Below are 27386 nucleotides of genomic sequence, written 5' to 3' on the forward strand. Positions count from 1 at the left end.
TCCTGGTCCGAGTCTCTTGATTGGCTGCTGTTGCTCTTCCCTTTGGGGGCATGAGGGAGGCATATTGAGCTTCCCTTTCCTCATGAAAGAGGGGGACTAGGGATCCCTAGTGACTGATACCAACAGCCACTAAAGCCTAAGGCCCAGCCTTCCCGGTTCAAGCAGTTCCACCCCCGGTGGGCCTGGTGCCCTAGCTGGACTGGTGGTTGGGTGGGGCCAGGACTAGAGGCCCTTGCACCTCCCCCACATCCTGCCTTTGCAATTCTCAGTAAGATGAGAAACTGAAAAGGAGTGGCTTTCAGGCAGTGGCCCCAGCTGGGGCCTGGGCTACAGAGACTGCATTCTGTCCCTTCCTGCAACAAAGCAGGGCTGGGGCAGCCGGCCTTCATTCCTGGTGCCTCCTTGAGTGCCTCCAGACCAAGGTGACTTGGTGTGCACCATTCGTTGGCAAACAGACCACTGACCCTGCCTGAACCTTTGCTCTCTAGAGATCCATTGCCTTGGGCCTTTCTGGAGTTGGTCGTACCTGCCCCAGAGTTGGGACCCAGTGCCCTTTCCCACCCACACCCACCATCCTCCTAGTGGAGAGGTGCGAGAGGCACCTGAGCAGAGGTAGAGGGGCACTGCCTCTTCAGTCCTGCAAGGTGATTGGCTCTCAGGCATGAATGGGGCAGGAGCCTGCCTATGATTGGGCCCCTGGTAGGGGCAGGGGATACGAAGGGCACCAAGTGGGTATGTGCCAGGCCCCAGAAAACAGCCTGGAAAAGTGGCCCCCGTGGGACCAAACCCACCTCCTACCTGGGGAGTGCTAAGATGCTGAGCCTGAGCTGGCTTTGGAAGAGACATAGTGCGAGTGGGGGAGGGGCAGAGAGAGGGAGACCATTAGAAGCAGGCTCCAAGCTGTCAACACAGAGCCCAATGCGGGCTCCAACTCAAAGGCCTGAGTTCATGACCTGAGTCGAAGTCGGACGCCCAACAGACTGAGCGACCCCGGTGCCCCAACTTAGTTTCTTATTCTTGAGGGATCTGGGGAGGTACCATATAGGTAGATTGTGCCATGGCTCAGAACATCACACCAAGCAGACAAACAGTTACCAGAGAACAGCAAAGCAGAGTCCCTCACCGGGTGGGAAATGAAGCTGGCCTCCCTCCCAGCTTAGAAGTCAGTGCTGGGGGTGCCTGGGGGGCTCGGTTAAGCGTCCAATTTCAGCTCAGGTCATGATCTCACGGTCTGTGAGTTCGAGGGCTCTGTGCTGACAGCTCAGGGCCTGGAGCCTGCTTCAGATTCTGTGTCTCCCTCTCTCTCTGTCCCTCCTCTGCTCACGCTCTCTCTCTTTCAATAATAAACGTTTAAAAAAAAGTGCTGGAAGACTTGTACTGAATAAACAGCCTACCACATGCAAAGGCACTTTGTATCACCTAACACACAAGGCAACCTGCTGAAGGTGCCCAAAAGCCCCCACATTTTAGATCTAGTGAGAGTCGCAGGGTGGGTAATTTGCCTATGTACTATAGGGGGGTGGCAAAGCCGGAATTTGAACCCGGGCAGCTGGGCTCCAGCCACTACGGTGCATTGCCCGCCTCAGAAGTACAGGAAATGGGGCAACGAGGTAAGCGGGGTGTGGACGTGCCCAAACAGTCCAGTTTGGCCTCAAAGGCCTGCAATCCAGTAGCTGCGCCTCCAGCCACTGGGGGGCAGTCGAGGGCCTGGAAACTGCCTCAGCAGATGCAGGAGGTGAATTACAGGGCTGCAGCGTCTGTCCAGGTTTCTTGAGGGGGGGCGGGGGGGGGGGCGAGGATCATAAGGAGGAGCTAAAGAGAGGGGCTGGTGACCTGCTACACACGGAGGGTCACAGCAGAACACCTGGGTCCCTGGAGGGAAGGGGGAGGGCCCCAGGCCAGAGAAGCGGAACTGTGTCCTAGGAACTGTGATAAGCTCACTGTAGTATTCTTGTAGCCTCACAAGGGGGACAAGCGGGGTGATTACAGGAGAAGAAACTGAGGTTCAGACCACCAGTCAGTTGGCAGAGCTGAGATTGAAACAGAACTGAGATTCAAACATGAACTCCGGAGGCCCATGCTCTGTGTGGGTGACAATTCCATTTTCATTTATAAGTTATGAAATGCTTTAAGCAATCAAAACAGTATACCTATTAGTGTAAGAAAGACCCACGTACCTCCTACCCAGCTTAAGAAGTAACACAAGACCTAAAACTGGGACAGACCAAGCCTCTGTACCAGCCCTCTGAGGTCACAGCCCTCCTCGCTTGCCCCAAAGGGAACCCCCTCTCAGGAACTGGGTGTCACTCACCTGCATGGGTTCCCTAATTGACTACAGATGCACGTGTCCCTAACAGCACCCAGTTAGGGTGCTTTTGAAAACAAGTCAACTGTTTCATGCTACATGTTGTCATTTTCATGTCATTTCTGAGACGCAGCCGTGTTGACAAGCAGAGCTCTGCCTTTTCTCCTGCTGAGTATTACTCTACCGGCTGCCTACACCACAATGTATGCGTCCCATTCTCCTGTAAATGGGCTTTCTGTTTCCCAGCTTCTGCTACCAAAAATCTCCCTGCAATAAATGTTTTCCCTATGTGTCTCCTTAGGTGCATGTGTGACTGTCCCCTAACGGCTCACAAACATCTCAACAACCTCCTGTAATTCCCCACCCCCACTCCTCAGACCTCCTTTTCCTTCCACGTGACCTAAAATGATGCTCAAAGGTACGTGGGCCCACGTAAGTGACTTTGAATCTCTGCTCCACTACTCCCAAATTGTACTACACAGGGTAAGTGATGGCATCTCCTCTCTGGGCCTCAGTTTTCTCCTCTGTAAAATGGGGGGGGGGGTGACCTACCTTACCTACTTGTGGGGAGGCTGACTCATGTCAAGAGCCCATCATGGCTCTAACTCCTTGGGTGCTGGGGACATCAGCTCATCTCACAACAGCAGGGAGATATTCTTGTTCTCATTGCTGAGATTAAAAACGCCAAGGCTAGGGCTGTCGGCTGGCTCTGTCAATAGAGCATGCAACTCTTGATCTCAGGGTTGTGAGTTCGAGCCCCATCAAGTTGGATGTAGAGATTACTTTTAAAAAAAAAAATTGTTTTAAATGCCAAGGCCCAGGGGGCACCTGGCTGGCTCAGTCGGTTAAGCATCCGACTTCAGCTCAGGTCATTATCTTGTAGTTTGTGGGTTGGGGCCCCACATCGGGCTCTGTGCTGACAGCTCAGAGCCTGGAGCCTGCTTCGTATTCTGTGCCTCCCTCTCTCTCTGCCTCTCCCCTGCTCGAGCTCTGACTCTCTCTCTCTCTCAAAAATAAATAACCATTAAAAAAAATTTTTTTTTTGCTTTTAATGCCAAGACTTAGAAAGCCACCACCTAGTCGTAGAGCCGATCAGCCTGCCCCCATTTATTTTCATGAACATTAAGAGCAACCAACATCTACTGAGCACCTGCTATGGGCTAGGCCCTATGTTCAGAGCTGTGCATGCACAGCCCCTTTAAATCCTGGATTCCAACCTCAAGAGGTGAAGACGTGGAGGCTCAGAGAGAGGCTCAGCTTTGCCTAAGGCCAGTGACTGAACGGAGACCGGGCTCAGAACCACCACCCCGACAGGACAGACCGCCTGCACGCAGCAGGCACCTCCAACTCTGACTCCCTCAGGCTTCCTTCCCCGGGCTGGCCAGTGGCCGAGCCAGGCTGTGAACTGGTCTCTTTCCCCAACCCAGCAGCCTCCCCTCGGGGGAATTGCGGCCACAGGTGCAGGGAGCGGTTTCTCTCCACTCGGGGCCTGAAGCACACCGGCAGGGGCTGCCCCTGGGCCCACAGCCGAAGGGCCCAGCAGTGGGGCCATTGGAGCCCATCTCCGGCGGGGCTGGGCAGGAAGTGGGGCGGGGCTTGGGGCCAGTGAGGTGGAATCTGGTACCCCAGGACTGCTGCAGCCCAGACTAACCAACCCACTGGGAGAGATGCCTGGGGGTCCCGGAGTCCCCCAAGTGCCGAGTGCTACTATCTTTCTCCTCTTCCTAATCTCCGCTGTTGGTCTGGGTACGTGGCTAACAGGCTGGTGCTGGGGGGCCGGGGGAGGACTGGAGGCTGGAGAGAGGGCTCGGGCAGAGAGAAGGGCACTAGGAGTGGGGGGAGAGGAACCGGCAGGTGGGGGGGGGGCAGTGCTGGGAAGGCCCCTAAAGAAACTGCATCTGTCTGCTTGACTGTCCCAAGTAGGCCGCAGGTCCGAGGGGAGGCCGGAGGGGGCTCGGCGAAGTTGAAGGGCCGTCCACGGCCACATGGAAGGAGACAGGGGTGCAAGATGACTTCCCCACCCCCTCATCTCCCCCACAGGTCAAAATAAGGAACTAAGGTCGCCCTTGACTGAGCTCCAGAGCTGGGGGCAGGAAGGGCACTTGGGGGTAGGGCTCAGCTTCAGGGGGGAGAAACAGCTTTCTCCTTCTCTGCCTTGAGTCTCGGTCACCCCCGATGGGCTGGGAGGCCCTTTTCAATGCTAGGGGAGGGGTTCCTCGTTGACACTGTCCTCCCAGCTGTACTGCCCCCCCCACCCCGCCCCGGCAATGCCAGCTGGTGGGGCTGTGACCACCCAGGTTACACTGGGAGCCGGGCTGGGGACTGTAGCCCATGACCCTGAGGTGGCTGCCTCTTTTCCCCCCTCTTCCTCCTCCTCTCTTCCTCACCTCCCACCTCCTCCCTTCAGAAGACAGCTGTGGGCTGGCCCGTGGGGCCGGGAGCTGAGGCCGCCCCTGGCTTCCTTTTGACAACCACGATGCTGAGTCCCTACCCTAATCCCCAGCCCAGCCATCAACTGAACTCGCTCCTGAACCTCAAGGTTGACACAGGAAAGTTACAGAGAATAATGGGTGGGCGTGAGGGTGCAGGGCAAGGCAGGCCCAAAGACTGGCAGGAAGAGGCCCGGGAGGCTCAGGCTTTAAAAACCCCAGCCACTCCCCCTCCCTGCCCTGATGATGCCAGGCAACAGATTTGCCCTCCCCGGGCCTCCGCTGTCCCACCTGTAAACTGGGATGAGAGAACCTACCTCTGAGGGTTTTGTGAAGATTACACAAGATAAAGTGGCAGGGGTGGGGCAGGGCTGGGGGGGTGGTGGAAGGAGGACCAGGAGGGCCTTCAGGAGGAGGTGATGCCCAAACTGATTCTGGAGGGAGCTGCCTGGGCAGGGGCACCTCTGCCACTAGGGAACCAAATATCCAAATGCCAGTGAATTCAGTGGGGCCAAAGCACAGAGCATGGGGAGGGGGGCAAGAGGGAGTGCTGGAGAAGTGAGTGGGGACCCGCAGGGGTGTGTCCTCCCCTCCTCCCCCAGGGTGCCCTCATCGTCCACAGGTGTGCCCTCCCTCCGCTGCCCTAGGTACAGCCTCAGTCCCCCAGCAAGCGTATTCACTCTAACCCACAGCCTTACTCCAATGACAACACCGTGTGCCCTCTTCCCACCCCACCCCACCCCACCCCCGCCCTGCTGGAGTGTCCTCAAGCCCCACGACACACACACACACACACACACACACACACACACACAGGCAGCTGCCCGCAGGGGCCGGGGCTGGGGCCTGTGTCCCCATCCACAGTCCCTGACTCCTCCGCCTCTCCGCAGGCCCCGGCTGCCAGGCCCTGTGGGTGGATGGGGGCCCACCATCAGTGACCGTGAGCCTGGGGGACACCGTCCACCTCCAGTGTCTGCACAACGGCAGCGGGCCGAACAGCACCCTCAACGTCACGTGGTGGCGTGTCCTCCAAGGCAATGCCACGTGGCCCGATATATTCTGGAGCCACGGCGAAGGCCCCAACGGCGAGCTGACCATCAGCACCGTGAACAAGAGCCACATGGGCATGTACAGGTGCCAGGTGGAGGAGAAAGGCCCCAACAGCAAAGTCCTCAACTTCCTGCAGTCCTGCGGCACCTACCTCCGCGTGCGCGGTGAGTGGCAGCCCTGGCTGGGCTCTGGGGGTCTCCCCTCCCCCCCCACCGCTGCCACCCTGCCTGGGAGGTGGGGGACAGAGCCAGTGCCCCCACCATGGGCATATCCTGGCCCGCACTGCCAGATCTCCTCATGTGTGGAGTGGGGGCTTCAGTGGTCTGGCGTTGCGGGGGGGGGGGTGCTGGGAGGCCAGGGGTGTGGGGGCAGGGGGCAGCAGCGCTCTGAGCAGCACCCCTCCTCACAGAGCCACTCTCCAGACCTTTCCTGGACATGGGAGAGGGCACCAAGAACAACATCATCACGGCCGAGGGCATCATCCTGCTCTTCTGTGCTGTGGTGCCTGGGACACTGCTGCTGTTCAGGGTGAGCCCCCGGGGACCAGGGCCCTCTGAGTCTGAGGTCACCTGCTAAAATGGGAGACTGACAGCACCCTCACAGTGCTGAGGGGGTAAATGAATTAGTACCATGACGGGAGTTTAAAGAGTGAGGGGGCCAAGAGGGGTATCTGGCCTCAGTCTCCCCTCAGGGCTGTCCTCAACCTCCCTACCCCAGGACATTCTCAACCCCGCCTCCCCCCACCACCTCCCCAGGTGTACCTCCCTCTCCCCGCCACCCCCCCCCAGTCATGGTGTCTCACTCTACCCCCACCCCCAACCGGGAGTGCAGTGGCCCTCCCTCCAGGGAAGATGGGGGCTGCGTGTTCCCCCAGGGGCCTCTGACCTGCACCAGCCCCTCTTGAGGCCACGGGCAGCCACTGCCATTTACTGTGATTGCTGTTATTTGTGGAAGGACAGTGGAGACAGCCGGGACACTGGCTTGGACCCAGGGACACCTGCCACTCCCCCGCTATGTGGTTTTGGCGTGCCCCTTACCCCCTCCTGGCACCCAGGAGGGTCTGAAAACATTCTCCCACAACCCCCCTCACTGAGGCTCCCAATTATCCACCCCACCCCCAGAAACGATGGCAGAATTTGAAGTTCGGGGTGGACGTCCAGGATGACTATGAAGACGAAAACCTTTATGAGGTGAGTGGTGGGTGGGGACAAGTTGGGGGCAGGTGCCTGGGGGTTCTCGTGGGGTCCTCCCTAGGGTCATCAGGGGGCAGGGGCTCGGCCATCAGGGCGCTGAGGCCCGCCACCATGTGTCCACCCCAGGGCCTGAACCTTGATGACTGCTCCATGTACGAGGACATCTCCCGGGGCCTCCAGGGCACCTACCAGGATGTGGGCAGCCTCCACATCGGAGACGGGGACGTCCAGCTGGAGAAGCCTTGACCCTGAGGGCTGTGCCAACCAGCTGTGCTGCCGGCCCCTGTGCCCCCCACCCCACCACTTCCTGTTCTCTTTTCACAAAATCTTCCCCTGGGAGTGTCCTGACTCAACTTCCCCCTTGGGGGCATCCACTCTTCTTCCCTCTCGACTGTCCTCATCCCCTCCCCACACCCCAATTCAGTTCTCCTGCTGCCCAGGGGCCCAGCCTCCCCCTACACCCAGCGGGTAATGAGCCCTTAATCGCTGCCTCCAGGGGAGCTGATCGTAGAGCCTCGTTAGTGTCACCTCCCCCTCCCTGCTCTGTCATGGCCACTTAGTGATAATAAATCCTTCCCAACTGCAGACCTTGGCAGGAGTCATGGATCTCATGGGGATGCCCCCCTCCTCTGGTGGGACCCAGGAGTCCAGGCCTCTGGCCTCCTCCTTCCTCAGACCCAGGATCCTGGGACCCCAGCCCCTACCCATTGTCCACACCTGGGACCAGGTAGCCAGCCTTGGCTGCCAGGTGAGAGAAACAGGAAGTGTCTGGGGGAGCATCTTGCCCAGGCTACATCCCAGAGCAGGGAAGAGACACAGGAAGGAGCCAGGTGACCATATTCATTTCTGCCTATTTAAGTCTCACAAACACAGGGGCCTGTCTGGTGGGGCCGGTACCAGACTCGGACTCTGATCACAGCCAGGCCGTACCTGTTCTCTGGCAGTGGAGTCCAAGCAGGGGGATTTGTAATCTGTGGCTCTGACTTGGGGATGCTGGGAGCCCTGGGGGGGGGGTGCGAATGACAGAAGCAGAGGGACACAGGGTTTCTGGGAGAGGAGAGACAGGCCGAGACACAGAGAGATAGTGATGGAGAGAGAGCAAGTGAAGAGAAAAACAAGGAGTGGACAGGGAATCAGGGAGAGGCAGAGGTACTGGGACAGAGGGAAAGCAGGGAGAGAGAGAAAGGAAAGAAGTGTCCATGAAAAAATGGACCCGGAGAGGCCGACCCCGAGACTCTAAGGAAAGCAACAGTGGGGGAAATGACTGAGGTGGCGATGCAGAGAGATGCAGAGAGATACAGAGACCCGGAGGTGGGAAGAGAAGGGCTCTGAGGGAGAAGTGACAGAGGGGAGGGACAACGAGGGGAAGCGGTGGGGGGGGGGCAGGAGGGAGCGGGAGGAAAAGACCCCAACGGAGAGAAAGTGGCAGAGAGGGGCACGTAAAGAAACACGCACAGCGAGGCAAATAAAAGAGAGGAAGACCGAGAGACCCGGACGGAAAGCAGGGGAGGCGATGGCGGACACCCGGCAGGGGCGAGAAACGTGGGGCTGACGCCCTGCGGATGGACAGACGGACAAAGCCGGGAGGGGCCGGGCGGGGCCGGGGCGGGGTTGGGGCCCGCGGGTCCCCGGCCGAGGGGGGGGGAAGGAGGGGCCGGGCGAGCGGCAAGAAGGGGAAGGAAGCGGAGGTGCCGGGCGGGCGCGGGGCGCGGGCAGGAAGCGGGGAGGGGCGGCGGGGCGGGGGCCTCCGGAAAAACGCCCCAACTTCCTGCCCCGCCAGAGTCAGGAAGCGGGAGCCGGGACACAGGGCCCGGGATCGCCGAGCCCGACCTCGGGCGCCCCGCCGGTCGCCTCCCCGCGCGGACACCAGGTACACCGTCCCTGGCCCCGCCCGGCCTCCCGCCCCTCGGCTGCCGGGGGAAGTGGGGAGGAGGAGGGAGGGGGCCGGGGCGCTGCCGGCAGTGGAGGGGCCTTCGCTGCGCCCCACAGAGCCAGCGGCCGCCCCTCCCCGGGCCTCAGTTTTCCCATCTGTCAAAGGGGGCAAAGAGAGGAGAGAGAGCTCATGCCTGCCGAATGCCCAGTAAGTGGGGGTGAGGGGTGCGAGGCCGGAGTCAAGGCCTCCCAATTGTGTAGCCGAGGACGGATGACCACTCCCATTGCACTGCTGGGGAAACTGAGGCTCGGGGAGCGGCACCGACTCATCCCAGGGTACACACACCGTGAGACCGAGTGGAGTTGGGATTTGAACTTGCAGGTGTTTCAAGCACCTTCCTCCGACTCCACATGCTTTAGGGCCACTTAAAAAGAAAAACGTCCGTAACCACGCCGTAGGCCGCGGTGAAGCTGAAAGTTGCAGAGCGCCGTTTGAAAGCAGTTTTGGAAAGCTCTTTTTCTGGGCCATTGGTTATACCCTGAGACATGGGTTGTAGGGGACAGAGCTAGAGACCTTCCCCCCATTGTACAGGTGGGAAGACTGAGGCTCGGAAAGAGGTAATTACTTTTTCCAGGTTACACTGGAAAGGTATCTGCGGGAGAGGTACGCTGGAACACAGGATTTTTGCATTACAGCCCCAGCAGAAAGCGTGCGGCCGGGGCGGGGGGTGGGGAGTGGGGGATGCGGGGAAAAATTAACGTACACCTTGGGAATTCAGCTGGTTCCGGAGTTAGAAAGGCAAGATAGGGTGGGGAGCCCAGTCCGGAGGCTAAGGGCCACGGGTGACTCGGAGCTCTCGAATTGAGCCTTGGCCAGGGGGCTGGAACCACTTTCTAGTCGGCCTGGGGGCGGGGCAGGGTAGAGTGACAGGAGCAGTCGAGATACGGAAACGCCAGTCCTCCAAGGCAGGCCAGAGCGGCCCTGTCTGGCCAGCGTGGCGCAGTGAAGAGCTAGAGCGGCCGGCGGGAGGAGTAGAGTCGCCTGGGCAGTAGCCTGGCAGGAGCTGGGCTAGAGTGGCTGGCGGGAGGAGTGGAGCTGGAAGCAAAGGTAGATTTGGGGACAGCTAGAGCGACTCGGAGTTGGGGGTGGGGGACCGGCGCGCCGAGACTTCGGTTCTGGCGGCTGCGGTGGATACTCCAACGACCAGGAGCAGGTGAGGGACGCGGCCCCTGTCAGGCGTCAAACCCTGACTCCGCAGGTCCGCCCCAGCATCCCTGGCCGTGCATACCGCCACGTCCCCTGTAGGATTTGGGGCCCGTATAGACCCGCCACGTCCCACATAGGATTTGGGGCTGTTATGGATCCGCCACGTTCCATATAAATTACAAGGCCCTACAGGCTCACCAGCTTTCTGCTAGCCCCCCCCCCCCCCCCATGGAAACTCGGGCTTCTTAATAGATGCAGGCTTCTTAATAGATCAGTCATTAGTACCTCCTAGAATCCTGGGCCCTGTAGATCCTAGGTCTTGGGACTACCACAGGCTCCTATAGAATCCTGGTTCCCTTTTTACCTTACATAGGTCCCAGGAACTGGCTATTTTACATATGGAATCATGATTCTGTGTGATCCCCAGATCCGTGTAGACCCACCATGTGTCAAATAGAATCTGGGGCCTTATACATTCCAAGGGCCCTTCATGGACTTAATTTGAATACTCTATTTTAGGTTCTTAAAGGCTCCCTCCCAGAGGTTCTTGGAGACCAGGGTCATCCATGCAATGTCTTTATAGACCCCAAACCTTGCACAGAATCCAGGCGCCCATGTGGTCCCCGACCCATGTCTGCTTTGCTTTAGGACCCTTATCTCTAAGAACCTTCTAAACCTTCCCCAACCAGCACCACCCCCAGTCCCATGCACACAGCGTCCCCTCTGCTGGACCTTAGGCCTTGTCAGTTGCCTAGAGATCCATCTGGCGGCTTCAACCTATAAGTGCCCTTTGTGGCAGCCCCTCACCCTGTATCTCCTAAGCAGCCAACCCCTCACCTTCCCTGCCAGCGTCCTCTCTGAGCCCTAAGTCCCTGTGAAGCAGCCTCAGCAGCAGCTTGCGCTCCTGCCCGGGTCACAGTGCCCACATACCTCTGACTTTCCCAGACACCATAAAGAGACCCGATAGGTCTCAGCTTCGGTTCAGATTTTAGTTTCTTAAGGTTGGGGTGGGGTTTCCCCATGCTCTGAAGCAGCACATTCTGATAAATGCATAAACTCTGGAGCCAGACTACGTGGGTCTGAATCCTGGCGCTGTCCCTTATGAGCTGTGCCTCAGTTTCCTCTTCTGTAAAAGGGGGATAGTTATAAAACTGAACTCCAGGGGTCATTTAGGGGATTCAATGAGTTAATACCTATAAAACAGTTATGTTGTACCTGGCACATACTCAGTGGCCCTTAAGTGCAGATCAGGTGTTAGCTATTATTTCATGTTAGCGTGATGAGGAATGAAGTAGGTCACGAGCATCTAGTGCATGATTCGGGGTCTGCCTGGCACTGAGCATTTGCTCACATAATGTGGGTCCTTTCCTTTGCCCTTTTGGAACCTCCCTGCCTCTGTTGAACCTTCCCCCGCCCCGCCCCCCCCCCCCCCAAGTGGGATGAGCATGGACGTTCCATGTGCGTGGTCATGTTTTCCAGCCCAGAAGTTGCAGCTGGTGGCCTGGTGAAGGTTTTCCATCTCGAACGGGAATACTAATCGCATGGGGTGCTTGTGGTTGTGAGCGTTGAGTTCGTATGTGAGAAGCACTGAGAGCGATGCCTAGCACACTGTAAGTGCTAGGTAAGTTTAGCTTTTGTCGTAAATAAGCACTACTTTTTTTTTTTTTCTTTTTGCCTTGGTTTACAAATGTATTTAAGTGAAGTTTAAACGGTGCTCAAATCTTAAGTGAACCCAAACTTGAAGTTGGACAGATACACTCTATGGAAAAGAATAAAAACGATGCGGGCCTTGGGGAACCCACAGGACAGCACTTGAAGACTCCAGAAAGCGTCGCCGTCTGATGAGCCTAATCAAAATCATAGCCACCGTTTATTGAGTGCCAGGGAGGAGGCCTGTGGAGGAGGGAGAAGGCTGGGTCTGAGGCGACCGGGGTTATAAATAGCTTTGGGAGAGGCCCCCCCCACAGCCCTGCTGGTCCACCCCACCCTGTTTCCACAGCTCCTTCCCGCCTGACACGGGCTCGAGTGGCATTAGTCAGCCTAATTAAGGACACAGAAGATGGCGGTGGGAAGACACAGGGAGAAGTGGAGACTCTAAGGGAGACAAGATGGGAGAGACAGCAAGAGATGGGAGAGAGAGAGACGAGAGACAGCATCTGACACAGTGACTCGGAGAGGACTTGGGGAGGTGGCTGCAGAGCCAGACGTGGGAAGACAGGCAGAGACACAGGGGACAGGCAGGGAGCAGCAGAAGCAGTGTTAGGGGGAGGTGGCTGACTCGGAAGGGAGGCAGAGATGGTGGGGAAGCGAGTCGGGCCGGAAGGGAGGGAGGAAAGGGAGACAGGGAGAAGAGAGGCAAAGACCTGAGGCACATTCGCAGGACAGCCAGCCAGGGAGAGCTGGCTGGGGCAGGAGGGCCGACCAGACAGACTGATGCGGGGTGAGGGAGACCGACACCCCTTGGGGATGGACTGGCTGAGGACTGTCCCTTGCTTTTTGGGATTGGAAGCTGGGGAAGATACCGGGTCCCTGAGGGAAAGAAACTGCTGGGTTTGGGGAAGGAGGTTCAGTTTTGTTTTCTAATGTAGAGCGAGTTGGGGGTTGGGGGATCTGCCATTAGATTTCCTGTCACAGGAAGTGGGGCTGGTGGGTTCAGAGGCAACATCCTGCCCCAGGCCCGTCAGATGGAGGAGAGCCCCCCACACCCCAGTTATCTCCCTTCTACCGCCCTTTCAACCTTCCCAGCTCTGCTTGGCTCCAGGCCCTGCCTCCCTAGGACCCAGCCTGCAGCCCCCTCCTCCCTCAGACCCAGGAGTCCAGGCCCCCCGGCCCCTCCTCCATGAGGGACCCCAAATTACAGGCTCTCATGTCCACAGCTCTCTCATGGACCCAGGCTCCTGGGCCCCCATCTCTCCCCCCCATTCCAAGGCTCCCTGTCCTTGGGCTCCCCGCCCTGGCTGGCCTCTGAAGGGCTCTTTGTCGCCACACAGAGGCCCCATTGAGCTGCGGACGCCGGGATTGGGGGGGGGGGTGCTGTTTACTCACCTTCACACCTGGGCCAGGAATCTGTGAGTAACCGCCCTGTGCCTGTGCTGCTGCCTCCTGCCCCCCCTAACCGTGGCCCCTCCTCTTCCTCAGCCCTGTGGAGCCCATGGAGGCAGACGACATTGCCCGCGGGCTGGTGAGTGGAGAGAGCCTGGGGTGAGAGGACTGGGGGACTGAAGTGAGGAGCACTGTGAGCTGAAGCCATCCCTCTTCCACAGGCCCCGGGACCACCGCGGCCTGGCCTGGTGCCAGTCAGCATCATCGGGGCTGAAGACGAAGATTTTGAGAATGAGCTGGAGACGGTGAGGGGTGGAAAAGCTTCTGTCCCAGTCTCCCTAGGCCCCAGCCCTCAAGTCCCATCTTCAGGGTCCCCTCCCTCCTTAGGTCCATCGTTGGATGCTGCCCCCTGCCTCCTCTCGCCGCTCGCCCCTCTTTCTCTAATCTTCTGGGTACCACCTTTGCCGTCCCCTACTACCCCATCCCTGATGCCCCATTAGAGCACAGACTTTCACCCTTTTTACTCTCACCCTGGTTTTTGTCACCATCTTCCTTAATTGCGGCACAGACCCCTACTCTGTCTCCTAATGCCTGTCCTTGTCACCCACATGCATAACATTAGATCTCATCCCCTGTCCCCGACACCAGCGCTGGCCACCACCCTTACAGCGTAGACACCACTGCCCGTGGTGGTGTGGGTGGGGGACGGGTCAAGCCCAAGGCTCCCCTTCTCCCCACCGTCTCACCCCCATCCCCACCCTCAGAATGCAGAGGAGCAAAACAGCCAGTTCCAGAGTCTGGAGCAGGTGAAGCGGCGGCCTGCCCACCTCATGGCCTTCTTGCAGCACGTCGCCCTGCAGTTTGAGCCGGGACCCCTGGTGAGGGCAAGGCTGGGTGGGCAGAGGGAGGGGTGGGGCCGGGACAGGCCACAGCGCTCAGAGAGATGGACTAGTGAAGATGAGCTGGGAGGGTTTGGAAAACAGATCCAGAATACACAGCACAAGATCTAGAAACAGAGAGCCAGAGAACTAGCCGCATGATCCCGACAAGATTGCAGGTGCCCCGTGTCCGTCTCCGTGAGCAGCAGGTGCAGGCGGGAGAGTACACCCAGCAGGGGCACCCGGAGGGCAGCAGGGAATCCTGAAGCTGGCAGAGACCGTGCCCCACCCCCGCCTTCCCAGCCCGTGGCAGTGACCGCGACCTTTCCCACTGACCCTGCAAGTGGATCCCCCTCTGTGGCCTCGGCAGGTGCCACCAGTCATTCAGGGCTGGTGCATGGGAGAAAGCCACTAGCCTTCCCAGGTCCAGGTGGCACAGGAGGCCCCGGTCCAGAAATAAGAAGCCACCACAAGCAGCCCACGAGGCAGAGAGAATGCAGTTGATGATCCACAGATACCAGACAGAAATTACCTGGGCGGTGGTGGATGCCCAGAGAACCATGCCGTCCGGAAACATGCAGAGTCCAGAGAACCAGTGGGTGATTTAGAAAGGAAGAGGCCACCGCTCGGGCTGGAGGGGGCTCCAGGCAAGGATCTCCTCCCGAGATGACCCAGGGCAACCCAGCACAGGCTGCAGTTAGGGGGTAGCCTAGAGCACTGGACTGCACTGGAAATGCATAGTAGGTCCCTCTGGAAACCAGAGACTGATAGAAATGCCAGGGCAGGATGCCTGGGGGATGCAGAAGGGAGGGCGCATTGACTGATCCTGTGGCTTCCGAGATCGACAGGAATCGGGAAGGTGCCTTCTCTCCAGAAAAGTAGCTGCCCCTTGCCTGTGAATGGAGGCTCTGGCCCTCCAGGCAAGGGTGTCCCCCTACTGAACCTGGGGTTTCTAGAACCTGAGCTCTTGGAACTCAGCCCAGGGTGGTGCTCACTGCCATGGCCTTTTACAGATGTGGAAACTGAGGCCTGGCAAGGGCCAGGGGCTTGGCTGAGGTGACCCAGATGCCCCCCCCCCACCCCAGCATCTGGAATCTGTCCTCCTGCTGCTCCCTCACCTCATCAGCTGGGAAAGCGGCCAAGAAAGAGTTGCGGTCCCGTGGGCTGCTTCCTGTTGGCCTCTCCTGGAGTTTGGGGGTGTGCAGACGCAGATTTGTTGGAAATGGTTACAGCAGAGAAATAGATTCTTGCCCCTGCTGGGGCAAGTCCTTAGCGCAGAGACCATGTCCCTTACCGGACGAGAGACCCCAGGAGTCGGGTTGGAGTTTCCAGTGCCCTGCCAGCATCACCCAGCATGGGGCTGACACACAGCCAGCCTCAGGAAAAGAGCGGTAAATGAATGAGAGAGCCCGCTTGTCCACCTGTTTATTTACTCAGCCCCACTGTGCACTAGGCCTTGTCTGGGGCACAGGCGAGTCAGAACCTCACACACACACACACACACACATCCTCAAGTCTCGTGGTATTGTGGCTTTTTTTTTTTTTTTTTAGAGCTAGAGCACCCACCAGCAGAGCAGGGGGAGGGGCAGAGGGAGAGGGAGAGAATCTCAAGCATGCTCCACACCCAGCTCACGGAGCCCAGCTCTGGGCTTAATCTCACCACCCTGAGGATCATGACCTGAGCTGAAATCAAGAGCCGGATGCTTAACTGACTAAGCCCCCCGGGCGCCCTGCTCATGGTGTTCCTAGGCAGTGGGGTGTAGTGGAATAGGCTGCCTGGATTCTGATCCCAACTTTGCCACTTACTAGCTGTGTGACCTTGAGCAAGCTTCTTGAGCTCAGTTTTCTTATCTGTAAAATGGGATAACGTTGACCAGGTTAACATGGTTAAAGGGTTTAGAGCAGCATCTGGTACGCGCCCCTAGCTGTCTTAGTGTAGCAGGTGATGCCAGGAGACAGAACCGGAGAGAGCCATTTCATGGGACAGAAAATTAGCAAATGCTCTTGGTGGCCCCAGGGAGGCCAAGAGAGGCAAGGGCCTGGGGGGGGGGAGGGGTGATGGAAATCAGGGAGCACTAGCAGAAGGTTTGAGCCCCAGGCTTTTTGAGGGAGAATATGGTTTGGGGAGGGGGAAGAAGACGAGTGACAGTCTGTCTCCCCAGCTCTGCTGCCTGCACGCGGACATGCTGGGTTCACTGGGCCCTAAGGAGGCCAGAAAGGCCTTCCTCGACTTCTGCCACAGCTTCCTGGAAAAGACCGCGGTGAGAAACACCTTCGGGGGGCTCCAGCCCCTCCCCCCCCATTCCTTGGTCCTGGGGAGACTGTGCCACCCTGGCCCACCCTCCGCCGCTCCCTCCCCTCAGACCGTCATTCCCAGTGGGCACCTGGGCTGCGGTCCCGTGACCCCACCACTGCCCAGTCTTCTCCTTCATTCCGTTCTCTGTTCTCTGTCCCGAGCAGGTTTTGCGGGTGCCAGTCCCTCCCACTGTTGCCTTTGAACTTGGTAAGGAGAGAAAAGGGGACTGTGGGTGGGGGAGAGGTTGGTAGCCGGGGGCTGGGGTATCTGGGGAGTCCCAGGGAGGGAGGCCGCCCTTTCTGCTCACGGGGACAGTAGAGATTCCTCCTCCCCTTCCCCCTGGTCGCTGCAGCCCAAGGGTGGGTGGAACTGCCCTCCAGCCCCCTGCCTGTGTCCCTACACAGACCGCACACGGCCCGACCTCCTCTCCGAGGACCTCCAGCGGCAGTTTGTGCAGGAGGTGGTGCAGAGCCAGCAGGCCACCGTCAGCCAGCTGCTGGAGGACTTCCGCTCCAAGCGGCTCATGGGCATGACGCCCTGGGAGCACGACCTGACCCAGCTGGAGGCCTGGGTGGGGCGGGACCGTGCCAGCTTTGAGGCCCGGGAGCGGCACCTGGCCGAGCGGCTGCTGACCCACCTGGAAGAGATGCAGTGAGTGGGGCCCGTGCCCCGTCCAGACTGGTGGGGTGGGGGGGGTGGTCCCTGCAACTTCACGGTTCGTTCCTTAACGTTTGGGCTCTGGGTCCCCTGGCCCTGGCATTTTAATCCGTCTGGTTGTCTGGTTTTGTGTCCTCTCTTCCCAGCTCTGGGGCACCCTCCTAGTTTCCGGGTCTTTCCACAGCCTTGCGTGTGGGCCTGGCGCTTGGGTCCTGTCCTTGCAGCTCCCGGCTGCCCTTGGTGCCCTCGAAAGAGACACTCCTCCCTGCTGTGATCCTCCTTCCCCTCAGCCTTGGCACTCTCCCTCTCTGCCTCTTCTTTCTCTCCTGTCCCAGCGTCTAAGGGGACAGCAACCCAGACATTTGTGCCGGGTAGGCAGGGACCCAGGCCTAGCAAGTTTATCACAAACTTCTTTCTTCTTTTTTACAGACACACCATCTCGACTGATGAGGAAAAGAGGTGATGGAAGCAGAGAGGACAGCAGGAGAGGCATTTAGCCCCCTGGGACCCAGGGAGGAGGACCAGGGGTCTGGGGGCCTGGGCATGGAACGGCATCCCTGGCCCTGTCCTCCGGAGCCCTCTCCCCCTTCCTCAGACACTCACTTGGAAGCTGTTGTGGGGTTGGGGTGGGGAGCGAACGTGGAGGGGAAGGCTTGGGGATGGCGGTGTCCCTGCGGCCATGGGCGTGTGCGCATCTGTGCACGTGTCGGGGCCCTCACCATCCCCTTCCCACAGTGCCGCTGTGGTCAACGCCATCAGCCTGTACATGCGCCACCTTGGGGTGCGGACCAAGAGCGGGGACAAGAAGTCAGGGAGGAATTTCTTCCGAAAAAAGGTGCTTCCCTGAGCGCCCAAACCTGGCCCTTTCCTCCCCAGGGACTCCTGGGGAGCCCCGTGACTCTGGCCTCCTGGGGTCTGATTCAGCTTTGTTGGGGTCTCAGAAATGCACAGCCCCCTCTCCACTCTCCTCCTTCCCTTAGATGATAGGGAATCGGCGGTCAGATGAGCCAACCAAGACGAAGAAAGGCCTGAGCATCTTCCTGGATGCTGCCCGCTGGAATCGGGGAGAGCCTCAGGGTGAGGTGGCTGGCCCCGGCCCTCCCTGACTTCCCCCACACCGCCCCCGCCTCACGGTCCCGTCTTTTCATTTCAGCCCCAGATTTCCGACACCTCAAAGTCGAGGCTGATGGTAATGGTCCTGAAGCTAGCTGGGGGCCTCGGGGAGGGGGTGGGGGGCAGTAGGATGGAGCTGGGGCACAGGCTGCTGTGTGGGTTAGAGTCACTGGGCTCTCATTTCCACCTTCTCCTGGATGTTTTCCCAGCTGAGAAGCCAGGCCTTACAGAAAGGAAGGGAGGCCTGGGGGTGCCCTCCCGGGACCGGAACACTGGAGCTGCCGGGCAGGACATCGCTGGAGTTTCTCTGCACCCTCTGTCTGGGGACAGTCCTGACCGGGAGCCAGGTGAGTTTCCTGGGTCTCTCAGAGAGACTGCCCCGCCCCCTGCTCCTGGTCACCAGTCTTGTTAATAAAACCACCCCCTTCCCTCAGTTCACCCATTCCACAGCTTTCCTCTCAGGCTCCCACCGCTCTCCAGGTGATGCGTTTCCCACCTGCTTGGACTACGTTTCCCGTCAGCCCCCCACAGCGGCATTTCCCAGGACCCTCTCAGTACACTGTCAGTCACCCCCACGGATCTGAGACAGCTGCTTGGCTGGGCCTGGGTTCAGATCCTGGCTCTGCGGCTTAGTTGTGTTGTATCTCGGGAGTCACTCCTCTGTCTGAGACTCAGGCTCCTCGTTCCTAAATGGGACCCCCCCCCCCTTCCCGTAAGTCCCGGCTGAGGCTCGGAGAGGGAATGGACGCGGAGGCATCATGCAGAGCACCCGGTCTCCCCTGCTTCAGTGTTTTCTTCACCGCCTCCGCCCCCCCCCCCCCCGGCCCCAGCTGCCCACAGCCGTGTTCTCAGAGGCCTTTCCATTTCCATCCGTCCGTCCCCCCCTGAAGCGCAGGGCAGCCTCTGGTGTCTGGCAGGCATTGGGTGGTTTTAGCCCCCATCCCCCGTTCCCCGGGGGTCACGGAGGCCCCCAGAGCATGGGTCTTGCCACGAGGGCCTGGCAGCCAGCCTCGCTCTCCCCCGCTGCCCGCACAGGTGTTGATGCCCCACCAGAGCTGGGGGACCCGCCCCCGCAGGGCCCGGCCAGCCTGGAGCCCGTGGTGCCCCCGGAGAACACGGAGGAGGGTGCTGAGACAGAGAGGTGCCCGGGGCCGGGTGCGGGGGGAGGGGTTGCTGGGAGCAGGACCAGGCTTACCAGGGGGGAGGCGTGTGCGTGTGCCGGGTCGCGCTGCCATCTGCACCTGCTGTCCCCGAACCATCTCCACTCTGCCCTGCTCCTCCCTTTTTCCATTTTCCTCCTTCTCTTTCCTTCTCCGGCTTCCTCTTTTTTCATCTCCTCCTCCCACTTCCTCTTCTTGCGTTCCGAGCCCCTTCAGGTTTTCAGCCCTTCCCTCCTCTTCTAAGCCACCGCCCAGCGCCCAGCGCCTTGCTCCTGCCTCCCGGTGCCCTGTCCTCCATCCCCCACCCTGTGTGCTCCATGCCTGGGGGCCCTGTCCCCCTCACAGTTGGGGGGCAGGCTCTGCCCCCTGCCTGTCCTTGTGCCGCTGCTTTGGGGACCCTTTGGTGGGTGGGGGAGGTGAGTTGGGTTCCATTTGGGTCCACCTCTGACCCTGTGCCCCTCTCTCCCCAGAAAGTGGAAGAGGTGGGTGCCTGGGCCCTGGGTTGGGGGAGGGCTAGCCCCTCCCCCACTTCTCCCAGCCCCTCCCCTCTCCCCATGGGCCACCCCCTCCCCTTCACCCTGCAAGGGGTGGGTGGGGACATCACCCTCCCAGCAGAAGAGCTAAGTATTAAAACCCCCTTCCCCACCTCACTCCCAGTTCTGCCCCCACCATCCCCCTGCCTCAGGGAAGGGAGGGGTCAGTCCTGTGCTCCATACTGGGTTTCCCTCCCTACCCCTCCTGACCACCCCCACTGCCCCAGCACCCCGAAGTCCCACTGCTCCTTCTGACTCTCTCCTCTCTTCTGTTGCATGTTCAATCTCTGTCCTGGTCTCCCCTACCCCCGTCCGTCTGTCCCTGTCCTGGTCTCTCTGTCTGTCCCTGACCTGGTATCTCCCCACCTCTGTCCCTGTCCTCGCCTCTCCCCTTCTGTCCCTGTCTTGGTCTCTCCCCATCTCTGTCCCTGTCTTGGTCTCTCCCTGTCTCTGTACTGGCCTCTGGCTGACTCTGTCCTTGGCCTCGGGGTCCAGGCTTTCGGGGCGTCTGGGGCGCTCGGAGAGCCTGCGGGTGAGTGACCGCCGCCGGCCTTCCCGGGGCAGCCTCGGGGCTAAGGGCCGGGGTGGGGGCCGCTCCCGGAGTGACGTGGACATGGACCCCAGCTCTGCCACGGCCGTGCTTGGCCCTGCCCGACGAGCCACGTAGGTCATTCCTCCCCCCATCCACTGAGGCAGCCTGGAGAGTCAGAAGGATGGTGGGGGCGGGGTTGTTGCCAGAGTGACAGAGAACTGGGTTTTGGATGCTAAGGTCACCAAGGTCACAAGAAAGGTGTGGGACTCTTCTTTCTAGAGATCTGGGGGCATATGGGCTACTTTGGAGGCATTGAATGCCAAGGCCACAGAGGGGGGGTTGGACACTAGGAATGGAGGTCTTCTCCCTGGGATGCCCCAAGCCAGGGCCCTAACAAGGCCTCTGTCCCACAGCCCTGAGCCTGGAGATGAAGGGGACCCAGGTCGGTCTGGACTAGAGCTGGAACCAGAAGAGCCCCCTGGCTGGCGGGAGCTCGTCCCCCCAGGCACCCTGCACAGCCTGCCCAAGAGCCAGGTGAAGCGGCAGGAGGTTATCAGTGGTGAGTACCCCTCCCTGCACCCCCTGTGGCCGGCCACACAGCCCAGTTCTGCCGAAGAGACAGGTGCGGGGAGATGTCCACCCGGGGGTCAACGACAACAGGCCGAACTGCAAGCTGGCCTGTTCCCATCGAGGGCCATTCATTATGTAAATTGTAGAACAGCCACTCGTGGAACAGGACTGTGGCTGTCAGCCCGTCAAACTGACGTTCGCAGAGAGTTTTTGGTAGTGCGGGACAGTGCAGGCAGGAGCTGGAAATGGTACAGAAAGTTGTATTTCTAGTGCAAATCCTTGTTTCCTTATTTGGGAAACACGGATAGTAATGGTCCTACCCCAAAAGACTGTCACGAAGCGGAGATGTTTCACGTGATGTTTAGCGTGGGTGTGGGGCTGGGTAAGAACGTTCCGATGTGACGGTTACTACTGTGATCTTAACCGTTTAGGGGCGAAATGGGCAAGTTTCAGAAGATAATACATCAGTGCTTGCTTCTGGGCGGAGAGATGATGGGAGTATCGTTTCTGTCTCGATTCTTTTCTGTGATTTCAAATTGTGCGGAGGGGGGGTTGGCAAAAGTAGAAGACCTTTTTGGAAGCTCTGGTTTGGAAGTTCATTTACAAGTTACTTAGTAAGAAAGGTACTTGTTTGGAATTTTTAGGGCAGTTAGGTGAATCCTTTTTGTATTACAGATCCTACTAGGGACGTGATCCAAACGTAAAGCAGCGCCATCCGATAGCGTTTTCCGGAATCATGAAAACACTCAACATCTGTGCTGTCCAGCATGGTTACCACCAGCCACATAATGGCTCTTAAGCCCTTGAAATGTGACCAGTGCAACTGAGAAGTGAATTTTGTATTTCATCTCATTTTAATTAAATTTCGAAGGCCCATATGTGGCTAGTGGCTACCGTAGCAGACAGCACAGCACTTTCTCTAGTCAGAAAAATACGAATAATGTGGAATTGTACATTCGGTCTCCAGGAACTCCTGGGGCCCCTGAAATCCAAGCATATGGTCCCTCTGGGGGCGGGGTCCCTGAATCCAAGGCTATCAGCGTGTGTTTGAGGGGTTGTTGTTGTTCCAGAAACCAAGGCTGAGAGACTCACTGGACCTTTAGACGCGAAACACAGCTGCAGGCTTGCTGGTGGTGGTGTGACCACATCATCCCAGTTTGCCTGGGAGTTTCCTGGCTTTGGCACTGAAAACCCCACGCGCCGGGAAATGCATCGGTGCCAGGCAAACTGGGAGCCGTGGCCACAGCCTGGCTGGCTGCTGCAGCTGAGGAAAAGCAGTGATGGGCTAAGGAACCCTCAGTGGCTATTTCAGGGGCAAATGACTGTCCAGAGAGAGTCGTCCTCGTCCCCCTCTCCCAACCTGCCCTTGAGACTGCACCCCGTAGTTTGCACTCTCCCCAGCCATGCTGCCTGTTCTTTGCCCCCCACCAGAGCTGCTGGTGACCGAGGCGGCCCATGTGCGCATGCTCCGGGTGCTGCACGACCTCTTCTACCAGCCCATGGCAGAAGGAGGCTTCTTCCCCCTGGAGGAGCTACAGTACATCTTCCCCAGCCTGGACGAGCTCATCGAGGTGCATTGTGAGTGCAGGGCAGCAGCCCCACAGTGCGCCCCACCGTGGGCCCCCTCCTTCAAGGCCTTGGCGGCTAGACCTGGAGCCCAGCACGTCTCCCTGAGTCCCTACCCCGGCCAGCTTCTTTTCTAGCAGTGGGGACAGCCCCAGACCCCCAGAGCTCACATTCCACGGGGCACATCAATAAGCGTGGGGGTGGGGTGGGGGTGGGGGACAGCCCGTTGGCCCCAGGGTGGGGGTGGGGGACAGCCCGTTGGCCCCAAGGGTCAGGCAGACGCCCTGCAGCCCAGCCACCACCGTCTCCTGACCGGCTCTGCATACAGCCTTGCACCCTGACGGAGGTCCTCACAGGGCCCTGACAGAGCACCCCCTTTCCTCACCGCGCTCCACAGCCCAGTTCCTCGATCAACTGATGAAGCGGAGGCAGGATAGTGGCTACCTCATTGAGGAGATCGGAGATGTACTGCTGGCCCGGGTGAGGGTGCCCAGCCCCTGCCCCCCCCGGGAGCCCCTCCTCCCAGCCAGGGACCTGGAATCCAGGCCCGAGGAGGCCAGCTCTCAAGCCTCCCCTCCATCAAGACCCGGGGGTCTGGGCCCCTAGCCCTGTCCTCCTGTCTAGGCCGCTATTCCCACGTGAGACCCTGCTCTCTCCAATCCTACCTGAGACACCCTCCCTGGCCTGAATCTCACTATAGTTTGATGGTGCCGAAGGCTCCTGGTTCCAGAAAATCTCCTCCCGCTTCTGCAGCCACCAGTCATTTGCCTTAGAGCAGCTCAAAGCCAAACAGCGCAAGGAGCCTCGGTTCTGCGCCTTTGTGCAGGTAAGGGGGAAGCCTGGACCCCGGGGCCCCGGAGGGGGCTGGTGTCCCAGTCCCCGAGGTGAGCCGCCTCCACGCTACTCTCCCCTCAGGAGGCCGAGAGCCGCCCACGGTGCCGCCGCCTGCAGCTGAAGGACATGATCCCCACGGAGATGCAGCGCCTGACCAAGTACCCCCTGCTCCTGCAGAGCATCGGGCAGAACACAGGTACCGCTGGCCCTGCTCTCCCATCTCCCTCGTGGCCGTGGGACCCGAGCTTCCGGGGCTGGAGCTCACCGGAGCCGGTCTCTCCTCTGCCACAGAAGAGCTGGCCGAACGGGAGAAAGTGGAGCGGGCGGCTGAGTGCTGCCGGGAAATTCTGCACCACGTCAACCAAGCTGTGCGCGACATGGAGGACCTGCTGGTGAGCCCGCGTGTGGCCCTGGGCCCAGGGCACTGGGACGAATGTGTGCAGAGGTTGGCCCGGCCTTTGTCTCGTCCTCCCCGGGGCCACTTCTTGGGAGGTCGGGCCCAGCCCTTGGCTTGTCCCCCTCGGGGTCACTGTCGGTCAGCCCCAGCCCTTGGGTTGTCCCCGTGACTCTCCCTTCCCTGCCCCAGCGGCTCAAGGATTATCAGAAGCGCCTGGATTTGTCCCACCTGCGGCAGAGCAGCGACCCCATGCTGAACGAGTTCAAGGTGGCTCTGCCTCCCTGGCCTCCCCTCCTCTCCTCTCCCTTGCCTTCCCCTGCCCTCAGCCAGCCCTGACCCTCTGGCCCCGGGGAGTCTCCCATAATGCACCCAGGGAGCGAGAGCCACCCCTGTGCCCTGCGCCCGGCACCCCTCCTCATTCCCAGCGGGTTGCCCCTCCTGATGATCCCCGACTACGACCCTGGCCCTGTGAATCATCCCGACCCTCCCCTGCCCTCGCCTGCATTGACCATGACTCCTTCCTGCCTCCAGAACCTAGATATCACCAGGAGGAAGCTGGTCCACGAGGGCCCGCTGACGTGGCGGGTGACGAAGGACAAGGCTGTAGGTGGGTGCTGGCGCCGAGTGGGGCCCGGGGGTGGGGCACTCAGAGCGGGGAGGCCACTGAGCTCCGGCCTTGCCCTGCAGAGGTCCACGTGCTCCTGCTGGACGACCTGCTGCTACTGCTCCAGCGCCAGGACGAGCGGCTGCTGCTCAAGTCACACAGCCGGACGCTGACGCCCACCCCCGACGGCAAGACCATGCTGCGGCCCGTGCTGCGGCTCACGTCCGCCATGACCCGCGAGGTGGCCACCGGTGAGGCCTGGCCCGGCGGCCCCGGGCACACCCGCCCGTGGAATGGGAGGTGACCCTCTAGAGAGCTGGGGAACGCACGTTCTAGCACTTGGGAGGCCACTGCGGAGGTTGAGAAGGGGGCGGTGTGAGAGGCCCCCAGCTCGCCATGGCGGGGGGGGGGGGGGGGGGGCCGGGCCGGGTTGTAGATCTTAGAGCTACACGTGCCCGCACAGGAGCGGCCAGCTCTGACCGGCGTTTGAAAAGACACCATGGCTGCTTCTTGGGGATGATGGGGGAGCAGCGGTGGGGGCGGGAGCCCAGGGAGGAGGGGTTTGCACGTGTGCTGCCGGGAAGCTGCACCAGGGGCTCCGGGGGTTTGTGTGTAGAGCTAGACTGGGGACTGGCTGCCTGATGGATAGGGGGAGTGAGAGGGAGGGACGGACTGAGCTGGGGCGTCCGAGGCCACCGCAGTCAGGGGCTTGCCCAGGCTCAGGGGAGGCACAAGGTGGGGTGACCCTGGCTCCGAACCCCCCCTCCATCTTCCTGCAGATCACAAAGCCTTCTATGTCATTTTTACCTGGGACCAAGAGGCTCAGATCTACGAGCTGGTGGCCCAGACCGTGTCGGAACGGAAGAAGTGAGGGGGTCTGGGTTCTAAGCTTGGGTGGAAGAGGAGGTCCAGGCCCCGGGTCTCCAGGGGCAGGGCTGGCGGTGGGAGGCCCTGACACAGGGTCTGGGGGGCTCTGACTGCCCCGGGGCCTGTCTCCCCAGCTGGTGTGCCCTCATCACGGAGACCGCTGGATCCTTGAAGGTCCCTGCCCCTGCCTCTCGCCCCAAACCCCGGCCCAGCCCAAGCAGGTGAGGGGCCTGGGAGGAAATTGGAGGGCTGAGGAGCTGGGGGAGACCTCTTTCTGTGCCCCCAGAACCTGAGCTCTAGCCCTGTGTGTGTGTGTGTGTGTGTGTGTGCGCACGTGCATGCACACCTACCACCCCGTCACAGCCCATCTGGCTCCTCTCCAGGTCCCTCTGTCTCCATCGTCCAGCCTCAATTTCTCTTTGTCTCTGAACCTCCCTGTCCCCTGCTGTTGTCTCCCTGCTGTTGTCTCCCTGCTGCCCCCAGGGCTGTGGGGTCACCCAGTACTTCTCCCCACAGCACCCGGGAACCCCTGCTCAGCAGCTCGGACAATGGCAACTGTGGTGGCCGAGAGATGCCCCCAGCTGACGGTGAGCCTTTTCGGGGGGTGCTGGAAGGGGGCAGGATTGCCGAGGATACCCAGCCGGAACTGAGCCCCCTCCCTGCTCCCCCACCCAGGCCGCATGGAGAGAATCTTCAGCACCCTCCTGCCCTACTGCAGACCTGGCCCTGAAGGCCAGCTGGCAGCCAAGGCCCTTGAGAAAGGTAGCCCTGTGCCGTCCCGTCCTGCTGCCAGCCCGGCTTTCCAGCTCACCTCCTGCCCGGGCCTGCATGCCAGGCCTATACCACCACCCTCAGGGGGCCGAGCCCCTCCTTCTGCAGCCTCTGTCCCTTCCTTGACCTTTCAATTCAACCTCTCCCCGGACGCCATCTTCCATGCCCTCCCACCCTGCCCCAGCTCTAGCTATAGGCTCACCTCTGCACCCCACCTCCCCTCTTTGCCAGTCCTGCCTCTGACTCTGTCCTCTTGTCCCTGGCCAGTGCTGTCCCTGAAGCAACTCCTGTTTCCCTTGGAGGAAGATAGTGGGGCGGGGCCTCCCCGTGAAGGGGATGGGGTCCCGGGGGGCGGCCCCCCGAGCCCGACACAGACCCAGACCCAGGAAATTCAGGAGAAGCTGCTCAGCCTGGAGGAGACCATTAAACAGCTGGAGGTGGTGGCCTGGGGGGAGGGTCAGAGTGGGGGGAGGATGGGGCTCGGTGGAGGGACCTCACTCATTGATGACCTTTCTGCCCCCGTCCCCCCCAACCAGGAGGTGGAAGAGGAATTCTGTCGTGTACGACTCCTCCTGTCTCAGCTTGGGGAAAACCCTGTCCCCCAGCCTGGCTGTACCTGAGGCTTCCTGCCCCAGGCAGGTGAGTGGGGGAACCAGAGGCCCCAACACTGCCCCGAGGGGAGGGACCAGAGTGGGCATTTCAGGGCTCCCTTGTCCACAGCCCCGTCCATCTCTCTCCCTTGGTCTCGCTGCATCTCCCCGTGCCACCTCCTGGCCATCAGTTTCTGCTTCTCGGGCTCTTCTGTCCCCTCCCTGCCCATCCTCTCCCTTCCCTCCCTCTTCTCTTTGCCCCCCACCTCTGTCCTCCCAACTCCACACCCTCTCCCTGCCTTTTCTCTGCTGCTGTCTTCATCTCTCCGCTTCCCTTCTCCTCCAGCCCCCAGGCCTTCCGCAAGACTGAGGGCCACCCGCCCCCACCGCACAGCTGCCGCAGCATCTCCAACCCCAAGGGCCTGAGGAGAGGGAGCCAGGCGTGCCTGGGGGGCCCAGCTGGGATCACTGCCTCCCCCCAACCTCCCATTGGCCTTGGCCTTCTCTCCCTCCTGCCTTCTGCTTGGGGGACTCAGGGCTTCATTCCAGGGCGGACCCACAGTGACCTCCCATTCCCCGGGCCAGCTCTGTATTGCCTGGGCTTGGGCCACCCCTCCATCCCCCCACCCCCAAGTGCCTTTGCTCTGTTTTTATACCCTGAATTGGAGGTTTATTTTTTAATATATATTACCTAAGGAGAGGTCTGTGTGTGTGTGAGGGTGGGGTGGGGGCTCTGGAGTGGCTTCTGGACCCTCCTGGGTTGTCTCACATCCCCTTCTTCTCCAGTTCTTCATTCATTGATTCCTGTGCTTTAACAGAGACTCCCAAGGCCACTCCTCCCACACCCTGAGCCCCCGCCGTCACCCATGACACTGGGCTCCCCCACATCTCACACTCCTTTCCGTTCTTTTATTTTTGTA

The 27386-nt window shown here is 60.1% G+C and overlaps 2 protein-coding genes across 6 annotated transcripts; both read left to right on the top strand.

Moving 5' to 3' along the window:
* Nucleotides 1-3919: 3919 nt before the first annotated feature.
* Nucleotides 3920-7562, top strand: CD79A (CD79a molecule). The gene is made up of 5 exons (XM_047077949.1): nt 3920-4051; nt 5625-5948; nt 6194-6312; nt 6906-6974; nt 7104-7562. The coding sequence occupies exons 1-5, from the start codon at nt 3973-3975 to the stop codon at nt 7221-7223; spliced, it is 711 nt and encodes a 236-aa protein (XP_046933905.1). The 5' UTR covers nt 3920-3972; the 3' UTR covers nt 7224-7562.
* Nucleotides 7563-8686: 1124 nt separating this feature from the next.
* On the top strand, nt 8687-26903 carry ARHGEF1 (Rho guanine nucleotide exchange factor 1). 5 transcript variants are annotated; one of them, XM_047077952.1, is made up of 32 exons: nt 8741-8847; nt 11536-11677; nt 13195-13237; nt 13320-13403; nt 13863-13976; nt 16139-16237; nt 16437-16479; nt 16677-16923; nt 17359-17388; nt 17665-17764; nt 17910-18006; nt 18083-18118; nt 18252-18389; nt 19078-19183; nt 19673-19684; nt 20231-20398; nt 20681-20826; nt 22269-22415; nt 22801-22883; nt 23104-23229; nt 23319-23433; nt 23529-23629; nt 23824-23901; nt 24166-24241; nt 24322-24489; nt 25018-25105; nt 25240-25326; nt 25622-25692; nt 25781-25867; nt 26144-26313; nt 26413-26515; nt 26813-26903. In XM_047077952.1, the coding sequence occupies exons 3-31, from the start codon at nt 13208-13210 to the stop codon at nt 26494-26496; spliced, it is 2931 nt and encodes a 976-aa protein (XP_046933908.1). In that variant the 5' UTR covers nt 8741-8847; nt 11536-11677; nt 13195-13207; the 3' UTR covers nt 26497-26515; nt 26813-26903. The 5 variants fall into 5 exon arrangements, with proteins under 5 accessions (XP_046933909.1, XP_046933908.1, XP_046933906.1 ...); XM_047077950.1 differs by having other exon boundaries at nt 11536-11666; XM_047077951.1 differs by lacking the exon at nt 8741-8847 and adding an exon at nt 9790-10063 and having other exon boundaries at nt 11536-11666.
* The last annotated feature ends 483 nt before the right edge of the window (nt 26904-27386 follow it).

This window comes from Lynx rufus, unplaced genomic scaffold, assembly GCF_022079265.1.
Source record: "Lynx rufus isolate CCGP_SWC_20201006 ecotype Redwood Valley unplaced genomic scaffold, mLynRuf1.p SCAF_16, whole genome shotgun sequence".
Lineage (NCBI taxonomy): Eukaryota > Metazoa > Chordata > Mammalia > Carnivora > Felidae > Lynx > Lynx rufus.